Source organism: Stegostoma tigrinum, chromosome 9, assembly GCF_030684315.1.
Source record: "Stegostoma tigrinum isolate sSteTig4 chromosome 9, sSteTig4.hap1, whole genome shotgun sequence".
Classification (NCBI taxonomy): domain Eukaryota; kingdom Metazoa; phylum Chordata; class Chondrichthyes; order Orectolobiformes; family Stegostomatidae; genus Stegostoma; species Stegostoma tigrinum.
In genome coordinates, this window is record NC_081362.1 from 346,659 (window position 1) to 364,579 (window position 17,921).

Below are 17,921 nucleotides of genomic sequence, written 5' to 3' on the forward strand. Positions count from 1 at the left end.
GAATGTGGTGAACAATTGTTTTTCAGACTCAAGGGCAGGGAAATAACTCCACAGAGGACGGTATCTCATCATCAAGTCATTCTTTAATGAGCCGTAGAAAGTCCTCAACACAGATCCAGCTTCGTCAGAGCCAGCTCTCAAAGTGAAAAGAACCTCTGACATTCTTCTTTCTGTCTGTCAGCCAGGACTCCCTTATTGGACCAGATTAATATCCCAATCAGGGGACTCTTATTCTATGAAGTCCACCTGGCTCTCCTCACTTCAATCACTACAGAAAGTTTCAAGCCTCAATGATCAGAATTAGGTCCCCTGTATTTCTTAATATTAATTACACAGATTTGGTACACAAGGCAAAACTTCAAAATTTATAGATGATACAAAATTTAGAAGTATTGTCAATGGTGAGGAAGACAGTGTTAAACTTCATACGAACACTGACAAGTTAATGGGATGGATGAATGACTGAGAAGAAATATAACACAAGCAATATATCTTGTGGGTGCAGAAGCCAAGGGACCTAGGTTTATATGCCTGCAAGTCATGGAGATGGTAGAATGGTTTCAGAGCATGGTTACTAAAGCAAATCAAATAGAATCCTAGGCTTCATAAATCGGGGCATAGAATACAAAAGGAAGGAAGTTGTCATTAAGAATGTTTCCAGGGCTAAAGAACTTCAATTAACTGGATAGTTTAGGAAGTTGGCACTGTCCTTCTTGGAAAGCGGAGATCTCAGTCTTCCAAATCATATATGGTCAGAACAGTTAGACAGATGAACCATTCCCCACTGGTGGGAACATCAAGGATATACTGTATTAGGGTGATGACCAAAAAGAAACAATATCAACATGGCGAAATATATTTTTATGCAGGAACTAATTAGAATACAGAATATAAAGCCTGACATTGTGAACTGGCTGGAGACAAGCATGAGAATTCCTGGAAGCATGGCACTCCACGAAGCAGGCTATTAATAAACACATTGAACTCGGCCCCATATATATTCCACCACGGAGGAAACCCGGAAGTGAGGCAATCCATCGCAACAGACCCCAGAGTTTAAAAGCCAGGTGGGGGTACACACCGACACTTCATCAGAGGCTGCACCAAGGATGTTACCAAGCACGGTAATGAAAAGTCTGCAAAACAACAAACCAGCTCGGCGAGCCAAACAACCTCAACACACACAACCCGAGCTACAAATCTACTCTAAAACATTAGATACAAACATAATTTTCAAAAAGAAATTGGACCTCAATATGAAGAGAAAAATTCTGTACATTATAGAGAAGAACGACAGAAATGTCACTAGGCAAAATGTTCCTCCAAAGAGGTGCACAGCCTCCTTCTGTCATATAACTGTTCTATGAAATAATGATGACAAAGGAAAGGTGTTCCTATGGTACAAGGAAGGGGAGAGGGATTCTGATGAAAACAAAGTTAATGGACACTTTCAAAGAGATTTAACTCAGCAGTTGAAAGGATGTTGAGAAGGGAGGGGTCTGATCAATGAGCTGTTTAAAATTGTTCGCACAGGCACATGGGTCAAGTCACCTACTGTGCTGTTTGGGTCTGCAAAGGTCACAGGCTTCAAATGTTAATTTTATTTCTCTCCACAAATGCTGACCTCCAGAGGTGTTGCTGGTGTCCAGTACCATGTTATAATTTTATATAAGAAAGAAATGAGACCCAGAGCGAGAGGGAGAGGGAGAGAGAAACATGCAGAAAGGGAAACTGACAAAAACATCCCCATGAAAGAGAGACAGGCAGAAAGACAACCTTCTCCCAAGGGAGGACCCTCCACAGAGAAAGTCAGAAACCCCCCTCACATACAGCAACAGAAAAAACTCTCCACCCGACAAGAGAGAGAATTCTCCACCAATTGAGGTCTTGTAACACCCCTCATCCTCCCCCCTCAGGTTGCTGCCAGAATGGAGGATTTGAGGTATAACAGGAGGCTGGCGCAGCTGGGACTTTTGTTCACTGGAGCGTAGGAGATTGATGGGTGACCTTATATAGGTTTATAAAATAATGAGGGGTATTAATAAGGTAAATGGCAGGTGTCTTTTTACCTAGGGTGGGGATTTCAAGACTGGGAGGCATTTTTTAAGGTGAGAAGAAAGATTTTAAAAAGACATAAGGGACAATTTTTTTGTTCACAGGGAGTAGTTCCAAAGGAAATGGTGGATGCGGGTGCAGTTACGACATGATGGTCGGCATGGACTGGTTAGCCTGAGAGTCTGTTTCCATGCTGTAATGACTCAATGGCTCTAGGTAAAATGGGAAAGGCAGTCACATGGTTTGCTGTGCTTTCTTAAATGCTCAACTCTGTAATTTCAAGGAGTGAAGTATCCAGATCCATGATGAAGGAAGCAGTTTCATACAAAATGACATCCAATAACAAGCTTGTGGGATGCAATCCCCACTTCAAACATAGCTATAGGAAGTCTGCAGGTTTGTTCATACTTTCCAATGTGTGAGGAGAATGAATGCCAAGAATCTCACCTGTTGGTGAATCCTGGCTTCCTCCAAATCCAGACTACCATTTCGGTCTAGGGCAACAGACAATAACTGCTCAGCTTCCATCACCCACTGATTCAGGTCATTTAAGTCACAGTGAAATTGTCGCCATTCTTCCACAGCCTTGTCAAAACAGCTGCAGAAAGACAGAAGTTTCATATCTCAGAGTTAGATTTTTTAACAGTCACATAAACCCCAGAGAGTCAAAAACCTTAAACAGATCAAGAGAAACAGTCCATTTTGAAGCTTGGTTTACTCACTAAACCAAATGCAGCAGGACTCCCTCAGAAATATCTCTCCTGCTGCTTTTGTTATTCGAGAGTATGTAGAGACTTGTTGGGTTAGAAGGCCTGTGCAGTTTATCATTCTAATATGTAACACATTTCTTGATAATACCTGTTCTACCTGTAGAAATTCTACATTCAGTGATCACTTACATTGTATTTATATAGTGTATTTGATCCAATAAATGGTCCAAGGCACGTGATTGGAGTGTCAGGAAGTAAAGTTTTACACCAGGTCACATAAAAATAACTATTAAGGTCAATGACCGAAACTTGTTCAAAAAGGTTAGGTTTTAACAAGTATCTTAAAAGGAAAGAATGGGACAGAGAGCAAACTGGGGAAGCAATAGTCGAGTGGAATTATTGCTTGACTGTTTTCCAGGGCCTCAGCTCAAGTTCTGAGGTCCCTTGTTCAAATCCTGCCACAGCAGATGGTGGAATTTGAATTCAATGAAGAATCTGGCACTAAGTGTCTTAAGCATAACCCTTGCATCATCATCATCTAATGTTGACCACAAAACTATTGCCAATTGTCAAAATAACCCACCTGGTTCACGAATGTCCTTAAGGGACAGAAAGCTGTCATCCTTATCTAACCAGCCCAGCAATGCGGTTGACTCTCAACTCCAATCTCAAATGAATTTAATGAGTCTTAATTAAGGATGGACAATAATGCTGGCCTAGCCAGAGATGCCAAAATCCTGTGAGCAAATAACAGGTAACCCAGAGCTAGGACCCCAAGCAGCTGAAGGCACCAGAAGATGAAGAACTCAAACAGGGGCTATTCAAAAATCCAGAGGTAGAGGAGTGCAGATAAAAGGTTGTAGAACTAGACGTGATTACAAAGATAAGAGGAGGAAATGAGGTGATTTTCCACCAAAGATAATAGCTTAATGTAGAAGAATTCCATCACTAGGAGCCAGAATAGATCAGATAGCCATGAAGAAGAATTCCAGTTTATGGAGGGTAGAATCTGAAATATCAGCCAAGAGATCACTGGAAAAATCAATCCTAGAGGGAACAAAGGCACGGATCAAAGTTTCAGCAGCAGAATATCTTAAGTAGGGGCAGAGCTACTTGATTATGAAGAGAGAAATAAAAAGTCATTCTGATGGAGACAAGATTGGAGACTTATCTCAAGGTTAAATAAGACCCCAAAGTCGTGAATGATGTGATTCAATCTCAGACAGTTGCCAGAGAACTAAGATACTGCAGGTGCTGAAGATAGTAAATAACAAAAACACAGAACTCCAGCAATATCTCTTTTTGTGGTTGAAGACAAATATTTAGTTTGATGAAATTCATACTTATTGAAAAAGCAGTCTAATTTGAAGACAGTGGATGAGTCCAGAGAATTAGTGGTAAGGATAAGGGCTATTTGTTTGTCTCTGTTGTAGTCACACAGGTTATCAATAAATATATGTTCCATTCAAACCTGCTTACTAATAAGGTCACAGGACAAAGGAATAGAAGTAGCAGATCAGATAACCCTCATTTTCACTTTCCTGTCTTTGCCTTATAACCCTGGATTCCCTTACTGACTAATAATCCATCTCGGCCTTGAATATTCTTAATGATCCAGCCTCAACAGCCCTACTTGGTAAAGAATTTCAGTTTCACTACTCTCAGAAGAAATTTCTCTTCATGTCTGATTTGCAGCCCCTTATTCTAAGATTATGTCCTGTCATCTCAGACTGTCCCCAAGAAGAAACAACCTCTCTGCATTGGCCCCAAGTCACCTAAGAGGTTTGTATGTTTCAATAAGGTCACCCTTCATTCTTTTATATTCCAACGAGTACAGGTCCAATTCAAACTCTCCATAAGACAAATTAGAAACAGGAACAGGAGGAGAACTTTCAGTCCCTCAAACCGGCTCTGCCGTTCAAGAAGATCATTGCTGATCCAATATTGCTCATGCCCATTTTCCTGCCATTTCTCTGTAATCTTCAATTCCCCTACTGATCAAGAATCTACCTATCTATAATGAAACAAAGAACTGTGGAGGCTGGAAATCTGAAACAATCTTCACATGATGTTCAAGGGTCACTGGACTGAAAACGTTAATTCTGGTTTCTTTCCACAAATGCTGCCAGGCCTGCTGCCTTTGTTTCAGAATCTATCTAGCTCAGTCTTAAATATACACAATGACTTTTTCCCCTCAGTTCTACGCAGCAAGACTTTCCAAAAACAGTCAACACTCTGAAAATAAATCCCTCCTCATTTCAGTCTTATAGATTGGTATCCTGTTTTTCTGAGACTATGCCCTCTGCTTTTAGATCTGCTAATGAGGGGAAACACCCTCTCAGTAAAAACAGAACTGCAACAATTTTAGTCTAAATTCACTGAGACGTTGCCAGAGGGTAAGTTCACCAAAGGCTCTCAGTGTGTTTCTACTTGATTCATATCTGGGATAAAACATTTATCTTATAAAGACTGAACATATATAAGTCCATACTTATTCGACTTTCCTTGAATAAAAGTTGAGTTTATTGAAATATAAAACATCTTGCAATGTCATCATTGTAACTGATTTACCTGGTCATGCCCCTTAAGAATCCTACATGCTTCAATTCCTCATAAGACGGTCCATCCATACTCCAGAGCTGGTACCAGCCGAGTAAACCTTCTCTAGACCGCCTACAATGCCATGATACCTTCCCTTAGATAAGGGACTCAAAACTGTTTCACTATATACCAGGTGTGGTCTGATCACTGCTTTGTATGTTTAAACACACCCTCCCTACTTTTACGTTCCATTTCATTTGAAATAAAGGCCAACATTCCATTTGCCTTCCCTACTAACCACTGAAACTGGATGTTAGCTTTTTGTGATTCATGCACGAGAACTCCCAAAATTCCTCTGATTTCCATAGCTTTCTGTAGTTTTGCTCCATTTAAATAATATTCAGCTCCTCTGTTTTTTCTGCCAAAGTGCATAACCTCACATTCCCCCAAGTTATATTTTATCTGCTAAGTTTTTGTCCAATCACAACTTATCTACATCCCTGTGCAGATTCTGCGTCATCCTCACCACGAGCCTTCCCATCTATTTTTGTGTCATCTGCAAACTTGACAACAGCACAATCAATTTCCTCATCCAAGTCATTAATATTTGTGGTTTAGTAACATTTAGTTTAAGGCCAGAGCTGGACATTTCTTTTAGCGCATAGGATATTGGATAGTTACTAAAAACAGAACTGCAACAATTTTAGTGTAAATTCACTGGGACGTTGCCAGAGGGTAAGTTCACCAAAGGCTCTCAGTGTGTCTCCACTTGATTCATACCTGGGATAAAACATTTATCTTATGAAGACTGAACATATATAAGTCTATACTTATTAGACTTTCCTTGAATAAAAGTTGAGTTTATTGAAATATAAAACATCTTGCAATGTCATCACCGTAACTGATTTCAATGCTGGAGAGGTCAGATCTCAGGGAAAAATCTGACTTGTTAGATCCTAACTTCTTTTGTAAACTAGGGAGATATGTTACTGAATACATTCTGAAGAGTCTGTCAGTTTACTTTTAACACAAGGAATAAAACAATTATTAGATATTACATGGACGATATATATGAGCTATATTACATTGGCCAAAAAGTTGGAAAGACTTCATTACAAACATTCAGAAAAGAACTTAAGCTCACACTACCCTGTTTTCCACAATAAAATTCTTACAAATTCCCAAACCTCAATGAAAAGTTCCATTAACTCCACTCTAACAGTTCTTGCTCAACCATTTCCTTTCTGTGAATTTCTATACATTCACTAGATGCTATTTTCTTCAACTAGCTTCTTTTCCTGAGACACTTAAACAAATTTCTAACATAAACTATTATCTTAACTTGGATGATGATGAGCTTCTCAAATGCTGCTGCAGTTGCACCCCACCAGACAAATGCTCGTGGCCTTGTAAATGATGAACAGGTACTGTGCAGACAGGTGGTGAGTTACATTCTGCAGAACACCTAACCTCTGATCTGCTCTTGTAATGACAGCATACTATATCTGATCCAGTTCAGTTTCTGCTCAATCATAACTTTCAGGATGCTGACTGTCAAGGTTTCAGCAAAGGTAATGCTATTGAACACTATGGGCGGGGGGACGAACAGATTCATGCTCGTTGGAGATCGTCATTGCCTGACAGTTATGTGATGCTATCGTTACTAGTCACTTATCATCATTCCTTTCATAATCTTAAAAGAATGCAATATTATCATTTCCAAGTCCCTTCTTCTTCAAAAGTAACAAATTTCTTGAATATTTCCTTACAGTTAAGATCTCGAATCCCAGAATGACCTTTCTTACCATACATTACCTATAAAAGCAAAGCACATGTTCTGCAATTAGGTTATCTTAAATACCAACAGTGCTCCAGAGGAATTAGGTTAATACCTGAAATAATCTGTTAGATTTGGATTGGAATCCAATGATAAAATTTCCTAGTTTTTAAATTTGTCAATCTTCTTCTTAGTACAACATAATAATGATGTGCTGCCAGTTTTGTTAATTAATCCACTAGGACCTCTGGATCATTCCTCTGATCCATACATTTAATACAACTCTAAATCACCGTGTATTCCAAAAATTTTAGTTAATTCTCATTCCTGTTTTGTTTCCTTACTCCCAAACTCATTATTTCAGTTATCAACATCCAATAAGATTTAAACTTATTCACCTTCACCCTCTGAATGTGGCTGCACTGCTCTCACTGGTTTGTTCTACCTTCTTTGGCACTCCCTCTTCCTGTCATTCAGCGTATTTTATTGAAGTCCATATTTTGTAGAACTGTTTAATTCAACAAAAGAATCTCATTTTCATTCTCTGAGCTTTGAGGTGATCTTCCCAGTAGGTTATATGGGATCTCAAAAATTTCAATTGCTCTCTCAGCTTTCTGCTAGAAATATTTATCAGTATAATCTAAATTGATTAGGATTCATCAAGAGAATTCTTAGAGCGCAAAGTCTCCTCATCAGTTAGTTATAAAATTCTCTCAGCTTTATTTGAAATGTCCACCAGCAATTTGCTGCTCATCGGAACAAAATTAAAGTTCACATTCAGAAGTTGAATCTTTTCATTTCTCCAGACTAAGAACAGTGACACCAACTGAACATCCCTAACATCTCTCTAACTGGTGTCAACCACGTCAGCCTGCACTAGACCATTTTCTCTCCATATGACTCAGCAGCAAAACTAATTGAACCATTATCAAAATTTCCATGCTTTTTCAACAAATTAAAGTTCACAAGAGAACTAAGGTTCACTGTTAAAATTTTTCATTACATTATCTATACAGCACCCAAGTACTGCAACAGTATAAAATTAAACTTGCTGACCCCCTACCAACACATGGTATTGTTCCCTTACCTTTTGCGGTCATTATACATTCTGTTCACTCGATCCCATTCTGCATGAAGTTGTGTCAATGCGTCGCCTATTTGGACAACCTCAGTTGCAGAAGCTTCAAGAAGGGCATCAGGCTGATTCTCATGAATATCCTCAATTTGGTCACCAAGTTTCTCCAGCATGTCCTTTATATTCTACAAGTTGACGCAAATGTTCAATTAATTTAGAAGCCACTGTACGCTGCTACCAATGAAGGAGTGACATTCAGAAAACCAAAAACATACTGGTCAACACAAATATTGCCATCTTATCCACCAACTACTGCAATAAAAGCTGGAGGACCTCTGATGCTGACAGCGCAACACCATCTGTACATAACATACTGTTCATTAGCAGATCTAGACAACCTCAAAACAAGTGAGAGGCAAATTTTTATGTACATTATTCTGATCATTTATCTTTGATTTAGTATTTTGCCTGATAGCCAACAAAATTGAAACCTATGAAGTTAATCACTTTACTGAATGAACTAACAAGATCAATGGTGGTACACCAACAGAACCTTCTTAGGAGAAAAGAGATCTGATTTTACACCAAAAATAGAATATTAAATGTGGAGCTGGAATCAAGCGAACATAACTCCAGCACAGGGTTTGAATGAAGAAAGTTCAGCGATTTGCTGCTCAATCGTTTGCATTGAATGAGGTACTAAAAAGTAAATATCAGAAGCTCAAGTAAATTCAACCTCATACCATCTTTCATACCATTCCAAACCCAATACAGTCCCAATTCCTTGGTTCATTTAGTGGTCAACACCCCTCTGATAACTAAAACTGAAACACCCAGAGAAGCTCACCTTGCCTCGTAATCTGTGAAAGGAAGCGTAAAAAATGGTATAAATCTGCCTCTCATCCCCAGTGTGGTATAAAGCAGTGGTTAAATGAAAGAAATCCATGATACTCACTTTAAGTAACAAATAACAATTTATTTACCTAACTCTAACAGTTGACAAATTACCAGAACAACTAACAAACTGAACAATTCTGCCCTTAACTACTATTCCTAAATTAAACAAAATTCTAATGGTATGCTGTTCCAATAAATATAGGTCCCATTCATATAAGCCAAAATAATAAGAAAAATAAATTAAAACTTAGTGTCTCAAAAATTACAGCCAGGATAAGGCTTCCAGATTGTTATTTCCCTTTTCCACTGTTCTCCAGTCAGGAACACCTTCCCCCATCAAATTTGTGTGTCAGGATTATTAAATAAGAGTGCTATAGTGCCTTTATTGAGACTTCTGAGTGAGTCAGTGACATTTCTTTCTTTACAGTTGATGGCTGTTGACAGCTGCTCTCTCTCACACCAAATTTCAAACACCCTCTATTTTAATATCCTTGATGACCTATTAATTTTTTACAACAGGATTAGTTTTAGGTTGTCAAAACCATCAGATTTACATTTAATGGAGTTTTGGTATCTAGAGCCTGGTTTAAACTTAAATGGCTAAATTCAAAACCTTGTTGTTTAGCTAAAAATGTTGCTTTGCCTGCTAACAGTATAGCCTTTGATACAATGTTTCAATTTCAAGAATTCTGTGCATCTGCTACTGTCTATACACATTCTTTTAAAATCTCCCAACCTAAAAGAATACATCATCTTTTAAAGGGACCACATAGTGTCCACTACCATTTTACAAACTAATTCTAACTTCCTGCCTTTCAAACCACAAATACAATATCCAACACTGTAACACTTAGAGATAATGGGAACTGCAGATGCTGGAGATTCCAAGACAATAAAATGTGAGGCTGGATGAACACAGCAGGCCAAGCAGCATCTCAGGAGCACAAAAGCTGACGTTTCGGGCCTAGACCCTTCATCAGAGCCACAAAAGCTGACGTTTCGGGCCTCGACCCTTCATCAGAGCTGTAACACTTAGACAGCTTTACCATTGAATTGGGTATTAAGAGTTAGACACCATTAGCTCCAGTCAACTCAGCCTCATGACTATCTTTGCCTCTCTTTGTGAAATGTCTTCTCCAACAAGACCTAACCATTTCTGTTCAAAGCACAGTGTAACCATTATGCCCACATCACGCAAAAGGAGAAACTTGCTTGGATCCTGTAAACCACTGTTTGATCGCTGGCATCTTTAAAACTACTGGTATTTTCAATCTTTTTAAAGGCAATTTGAAAATCAATAACAAAAACAGAAATTGAACTGAAAAGGGATAAACAGCCATTAATCAGAACTGAAGATGGGTTAGACCAAAACTCTGGAACCCAATTAACTCTGCTTTCTCTCCAAAGATGTTACCAGAGCTGTTGAGTTTCTCCAGCAATTGTATGTGTTTCATGTTTCCAGCATCTGCAGTTTTTCCTTTTTTCCCCTCCAAAATCAGTGCCTGCATTTATGTCCCAGTCACACTGCATACATGTCCCAACTGTATAATGATCTTTGAGCGTCATTAGTTACACAACTAAGTGGTGTCTCTGAAAAAGAATTATTCTACACTATCCATAGCAACTCAAGCCTAGGAAAATTTGTAGAATGTATTTCTGTGGCAACTTTGGACCAATCTAAATGTATTCACAACAAAAGTGCAACTACAGTAATTTTTCAGTTTTACAAATGTATTTGAATATAAACAAACACACAAGGTTTCAACTAAATTCATTACTGAAAAACTGACATCATCTATATCTCTCCTAACCCACACTGGTCATGTCCACAGTAAGGAACAAATTCCAAGGAAATATTAATAGACAGGAAATTGCTGATTCAGAGAAACTTAACTCTAGATATTTCTTCTTCCCACATGGAAATTTAACTATTACACTGCAGCATCCTTCAAAATATGTTCGGACTACAATGCTAATCTATTTTTCTAATCAACCTGTTCAGAGATGTTATCACATACATCTGGAGCAGGTGGGATTAGAATCCAGGGTCTCTTGGTCCACGACCATTGCGCCACAAGACTGCAACACTAAAACCCATTAAGTCTCTCTGTGGGCTACAAAACATACTCCTCATTGCAGTTTAAAGCCATACAGACCAGAATTCCCTCATCTGTTCTAAATTAGCTGATAGAACGTAGTAAAGTCCAGGAATCTCAAATCAGCATTTGGGACAGAATTAGATCAGATTAGAAAAGAAGAAAAATCATCCACATGCAAGTTTAGGGGAAACATTTCAAAGCTACAGTGAACTCAGGCTGCTTTATTCATATCAAACCACCAATTGCAAGTTACTACCTGCTATTCATCAGATTTCATTTTGAATCCTCCAATACCAGAGCGCCTAAGTGGATAATTTCTCCAAGCCAGCACACTAGCTCAGTAGTTAGCACCGCTGCCTTATAGCACCAGGGACCTGGTTCAATTCCAGCACTGGGCAACTGTATGTGTGGAGTTTGACATGAAGAAGGGGTCACTAGACCCAAAACTCTGGAACACAACTAACTCTGCTTTCTCTCCAAAAACGCCTCCTCATTCTCCTTGTGTCTGCATGAATTTCCTCTAAGTACTCCAGTTTTCTCCCACAGCACTTGGAATACTGCGTCCAGTTCTGGGCGCCCTATTATAGGAAAGATGTGGATGCTTTGGAGAGGGTTCAGAGGAGGTTTACCAGGATGCTGCCTGGACTGGAGGGCTTATCTTATGAAGAGAGGTTGACTGAGCTCGGTCTCTTTTCATTGGAGAAAAGGAGGAGGAGAGGGGACCTAATTGAGGTATACAAGATAATGAGAGGCATAGATAGAGTTGATAGCCAGAGACTATTTCCCAGGGCAGAAATGGCCAGCACGAGGGGTCATAGTTTTAAGCTGGTTGGTGGAAAGTATAGAGGGGATGTCAGAGGCAGGTTCTTTACGCAGAGAGTTGTGAGAGCATGGAATGCGTTGCCAGCAGCAGTTGTGGAAGCAAGGTCATTGGGGTCATTTAAGAGACTGCTGGACATGCATATGGTCACAGAAATTTGAGGGTGCATACATGAGGATCAATGGTCGGCACAACATTGTGGGCTGAAGGGCCTGTTCTGTGCTGTACTGTTCTATGTTCTATGTTCTATTCCAAAAATGTGTAGGTTAGGAGGATTGGCCATGCTAAATTACCTTGTAGTGTCCAGGGTGTGCAGGCTAGGTGAATTAGCCATAGAAGTGTGGGGTTACGGACTAGGGTTAGGATAATCTTTGGAGGGTCGGTGCTGACATGATGTGCAGAATGGCTTCTTTCTGCACTGCACTGATTCTGCTCTATGAACATTTTACAACTGAACTAAACAGGTGTTATTTGTTTCAAAAGGCTTGGACTCTCAGTTTCCAATCTGAGCCAGTAAACTTGCTGTTTATTGTGAGGGAAAGCATCTATAAGCTTTCTAAAAAGATGGACATGTGATAGAGAATTTAAAAATATTACAGGAAGTTGAGGAAGGCTCACTCGGCATCAACTCCGATTTCTCTCCACAGTGCTGCCAGACCTGCTGAGCTTATCCAGCTATTTCTGTTTTAATTTAAAAATATTAAACTTGATTTACGTTCAAATCTGGGTTATGAAATAGGTTACCAGCACTCAGAAGTTTCAATCCATGCTGATGAAGAGAATTTCTTAATATTTCATGACAATTTGAACAAAATAGTTTAAAGCCAATCATCAGTGACCATCTGGCCCCTATCCTCAGCCAGAGAATCATACTTTCAATATACAAGTGAATACAATGACACTTCAGGGGCCACACACAACATTTAAACCTACATTCCCATTAGAGTTTTGACATTTCAAGTTGCTGATATCAATGGGCCTCAATGTTCTGACTTAGTCATGAATGAGGCACCAATACACGGAAAAATCCTTTGCAAGCTTTCGGGAGCCCAAAATTGAAATCAGACATACCTAGTCCTAAGAAACCCAAGGCTTAATCAGATTAAAGTATCTTGGTCTGTAGGACAATCCTTTCCGTAAGAACTCTCTGGCCATGTTTAATTTTAATCAGCCTCCTCTTCTGTCAGTTATGAAACACAGTTGAAATTTCCTCAAGTTATGGCTTCACAACTATGTCATTCAATCATGCAATCATGCAATCTGTGATCCCTCTTGGGGAATTTTCAAAAGGGTATTTTCTACCAGAACAGACTGAACAGCATAACGAATGGTTGGGCTTATTCCCATAGAACATAGAACAGTACAGGCCCTTCAACCCACATGTTGCACCAACGTAATATCCTACTAAGGTCAATCTAACCTGCATACCCTACATTATACTACCCTCTATTTGCCGACCCAAGAGTCGCTTACAAGTCTCTAAAGTATCTGACTCCACTATCACTGCCAGCAGCACATTCCAAACACCCACCACTCTCTTTGTAAAGAACCTACTTCTGTCATCTCCCCTATACCTTCCTCCAATCACCTTAAAATTTTGGCCCCTCGTAACAGTCATTCCGCCCTGGGAAAAAGTCTCTGACAAACCACTCTGTGTATGCCTCTCATCTCTGCACTCACCATTTGCAAGAATCATTAAACATGTTTTACTGATTGAACTTTGGAGCTTTCCATCAGCCACAGTAGCAACCCCTTCTTTTCAAACCAAATCAGAATAAGAGGTGCTGTGTCATTTATTCCACATTCTATTCTGAGCCCAATAGACTAAAGATGTAAAAGTGGCTGTAACCATACTTCCACTGGACCAGAGGTTACTCTCAAATTAGAGAGATAAGAACATAAGAACTAGGAGCAGGAGTAGGCTGTTTGGCCCTTCGAGCCCGCTCTGCCATTCAATAAGATCATGGCTGATCTTTTCATGGGCTCAGATCCATTCACCGTGTTCTCACCATCTCCCTTAATTCCTTTATTGTTCAAAAAAACTCTACCTTAGCTTTAAAAATGTTTACTGAAGTAGCGTCAATTACTTCACCGGGCAAGGAATTCCATAGATTAATAACCTTCTGAGTGAAGATGTTCCTTCTCAATTCAGTCCTAATTTTGCTCCCTCTACTCTTGAGGATATGCCTTCTATTCCTAGCTTCACCTGCCAGTGGGAACATGCTCTCTACTTCTATCTTATCTACTCCCTTCATAATTTTACACATTTCTATAAGATCCCCCCCTCAATCTTCTGAATTCCAATGAATATAGTCCCAATCTACACAATCTCTCCTCATTAACCAACTCCCTCAACTCTGGAATCAACCTAGTGAACCTCCTCTGCACCCCCTCCAGTGCCAGTGCATCCTTTCTCAAGTAAGGAGACCAAAACTGCACACAGCACTCCAGGTGTGGCCTCACCAGCACCTTGTACAGCTGCAACATAACCTTTCTGCTTTTAAACTCAATCCCTTTAGCAATGAAGGACAAAATTCCATTTGCCTTCCTAATTACTTGTTGTACCTGCAGACCAACTTTCTGTGATTCCTGCACAAGGACACCCAGGTCCCTCTGCATTGCAGCATGCTGCAACTTTTTACCATTCAAGAAATAATCATTTTTACTATTACGCCTACCAAAATGTGTGACTTTACATTTATTTACATTGTATTCCACCAGCCAGACCTTTGCCCACCCACTCAATGTATCCAAGTTCCTCTGCAAAGTTTCACAGTCCTCTGCACACTTTGCTCTGCCACTCATCCTAGCGTCATCTGCAAACATTGACACCCTACATGTGGTCCCCCATTCCAAATCATCTATACAAACTGTAAATAATTGCGGTCCCAACACCAATCCCTGAGGCACACCACTAGTCACTGATTGACAGCCAGAATAGGACTCATTTATCCCCACTCTTTGCTTCCGATTAGTCAACCAATCCTCTATCCATGCTAATACTTTACCCCTAACACCGCGCATCCTTATCCTATGCAGCAGCTGCTTGTGTGGCACCTTGTTGAAGGCCTTTTGGAAATCTAGGTACACCACATCACATAACTGGTAGTGTTTTAATCTGAGGATCACTATGCCTCAAGCGAGGGGAAAATTGACAAGGTAGAGTCTTCAAGGTGGTGATCCTCAGACAGTGCAGGAACTGAACCCACACTACTGGCATTATTCTGCATCAACAACCGATCATTGAGCCAACGGAGCTAACTGACCCCAATAAAGATGTAATGTTTATGATCAGAATGTCAAACCAAACTAACCAGTGTTTCTACTAAATAAGTTCCCATTTCTGACTCGGCGTCTATGAAACATTTACCCTCAATATTGCATGAAAATCTTCATGGAAATGAAAGATATTTAGAACAATTGTCGTAGAGATAGTAGGAACTGCCAATGCTGGAGAATCTGAGATAACGAAGTGTAGAGCTGGATGAACACAGCAGACCAAGCAGCATCAAAGGAGCAGGAAGGCTGACGTTTCGGGTTTACACCCTTCTTCAGAAATGGAGGAGGGGAAGGGGATTCTGAAAAAAACAGGAAGAAAGGAGGAGGCGGACAGAAGATGGATAAAGGAGAAGATGAGTGGAGGGGAGTCAGACAGGTCAAGGAGGCGGGTTTGGAGCCAGTAAAGGTGAGTGTCAGTGGGGAGTTATGGAGGGCATAGGTCAGTCCAGGGAGGACGGACAGGTCAAGGAGGCACAATGAGTCTAATAGGTGGGAGATGGGGCTGGGGCTTCAGGTGGGAGGAGTGGATAGGTGGGAGGACAGGTCAGAGAGGCGGGTACAAACTGGGCTGGTTTTGGGATGTGGTTGGGGGAGGGGAGATTTTGAAGCTTGTGAAATCCTCATCGATACCATTGGGCTGCAGGATTCCCAAGCGAAATATGAGATGCTGTTTCCTGCAACCTTTGGGTGGCATCGTTGTGGCAATGCAGGAGGCCCAGGATGGGCATGTTGTCTGAAGAATAGGAGGGTGAGGGTGAAATGGTTCGCAACTAGGAGGTGCACTTGTTTGGTCATCCAGCTCTACACCCTGTTGTCTCAGCTACTTAGAACAAAGTATCTTTCAGCTGTCATTGCATTACGATTATCCAGTGTAAAACATACTGAATTTTCTGAAAGACATTAACCCTGAATGTACCCTGAGGGTCTTATGATCTTAGGATAAATGTTTTCACTCAAGGTTACTTCTATTCTGATATCAATTAACAGCCAATCACCCACCCCAAACGGAATCTTACTGCATTCACCATTCTAATGAGCTAAATTGATTAAATTAGATTAGATTAGATTACCTACTGTGTGGAAACAGGTCCTTCAGCCCAACAAGTCCACACCACCCCTTGAAGCATCCCACCCAGACCCATCCCCCTATAACCCACACACCCCTGAACACTACGGGCAATTTAGCATAGCCGATTCACCTAGCCTGCATATCTTTGGACTGTGGGAGGAAACCAGAGCACCCGGAGGAAACCCACGCAGTTACCTGAGGCTGGAATCGACCCAGGTCCCTGGTGCTGTGAGGCTGCAGTGCTAACCACTGAGCCACTGTGCCGCCCAAAATAAATAATTGCAAATAACAGTGCATAGCTTCATTAAAACACAATCCATCATCACACTGCAATTACCCATTCCAAGACTGTCTTCAAAATTAGAACAAAAACAGAAGTAGCTGGAGAGGCTGTTCTGAGGAAGGGTCACCAGATCCAAAATGTTAACTGATTTTTCTTCACCAATGCTGCCAGACCTGCTGAGTTTTTCCAACTTCTGTTTTTGTTCCTGATCTACAGTTCTTTCAGTTTTTATTCGTTCTTAAAAACTGATTGTGCAATTAATCACCACAGTATACACATTACAGGTTCAATAAAAATAACCCAAAGTCGAAGTAAGTGAGGTAAAAATCACTCTTTTAACTTTTGACTAGGAGCTTCAGCTTAAAAATTGTGTTTTTTGGCTGCTTTCAAGAGCACTGGAGTTGAGAATCAGTCACAGTAAAAGTCAGCTCATCTGAAAAAGGTTGATCGTATCAATGAGAAACAATCCAGCTGTTTGAAAATTGAGAATGCAAATCAAGGTGCTTCAAATTAAAACACCTTCTTTTGAATGTAGCTCAGTCCTTCAACTTTCATCAATTCCATTTATCCTTACTTTCATCTGTGTGTAGGTATTATCTTCTCCCCTCTCCAACATGTTTCTTCAGATATAGTCTCTGAATGTTTATTTTCCCCATTGCTGTTTTTCTGGGTCAGATTTGAGAGGGGGAAGGCAGAGTTCTCAATTCACCCAAGCTTTATCCAGGAAACTTTACTTTGCACATCATGTAGCTCAGGTTGCCAGTTATCAAATCTGATTTGGTGCAATTTTAACTTCCAGGGTATTTAAAAAAACCCAGAAACAGAGGAGCAGGAAAGCTGACATTTCAGGCCTAGATCCTTTTTCTGAAGAAGGGTCTAGGCCGAAACGTCAGCCTTCCTGCTGCTTGGCCTGCTGTGTTCATCCAGCTCTACACTTGTTATCTCAGCTATTCATTCTCTAGGCTGATCTTTAGCCATTCCTTTGTCTGTCCAATTCTTCCTCTCTCTCTTTAAGCTCTACCTACACCTATTGCTTACTCTTCTCCTCCATTCTAACTTCCACGTAACAATCAAGTTTTTCCAAGCCACCATAAGTTCTGAGAGCCACTGGACCCGAGACATTAAGTCTGATTTCTCTCCACAGATTCTGCCAAATCTGGAGAAATTTGCTGGCACAATTTCAGTTTCTATTTGCAGTGGTACTGGTTTGAGTGTGTAGCAATTTGGCTGCTTCAGTCTTATGGAACACCTGGGCAATTCCATTCATAACATTCATGCTGGAGTTGTCTAACTTGTTTCAAGGGCAGACTAGACAT

General features: G+C 40.3%; 1 protein-coding gene across 14 annotated transcripts in view; it reads right to left on the reverse strand.

Moving 5' to 3' along the window:
- Positions 1-17,921, reverse strand: part of LOC125454807 (utrophin) — a 572,019-nt gene that overhangs the window by 314,196 nt on the left and 239,902 nt on the right. For all 14 annotated transcript variants that reach the window (XR_009446113.1, XR_009446114.1, XM_059648282.1 and 11 more), the window contains 2 exons: positions 8,171-8,343; positions 2,503-2,653 (listed from right to left, as the gene is read on the reverse strand). Coding sequence is in view for 12 of the 14 variants with exons in the window: in XM_059648282.1 (XP_059504265.1) it covers positions 2,503-2,653; positions 8,171-8,343 (324 nt within the window). In the remaining 2 variants the exon portion in view is untranslated. The remainder of the gene's footprint in view (positions 1-2,502; positions 2,654-8,170; positions 8,344-17,921) is intronic.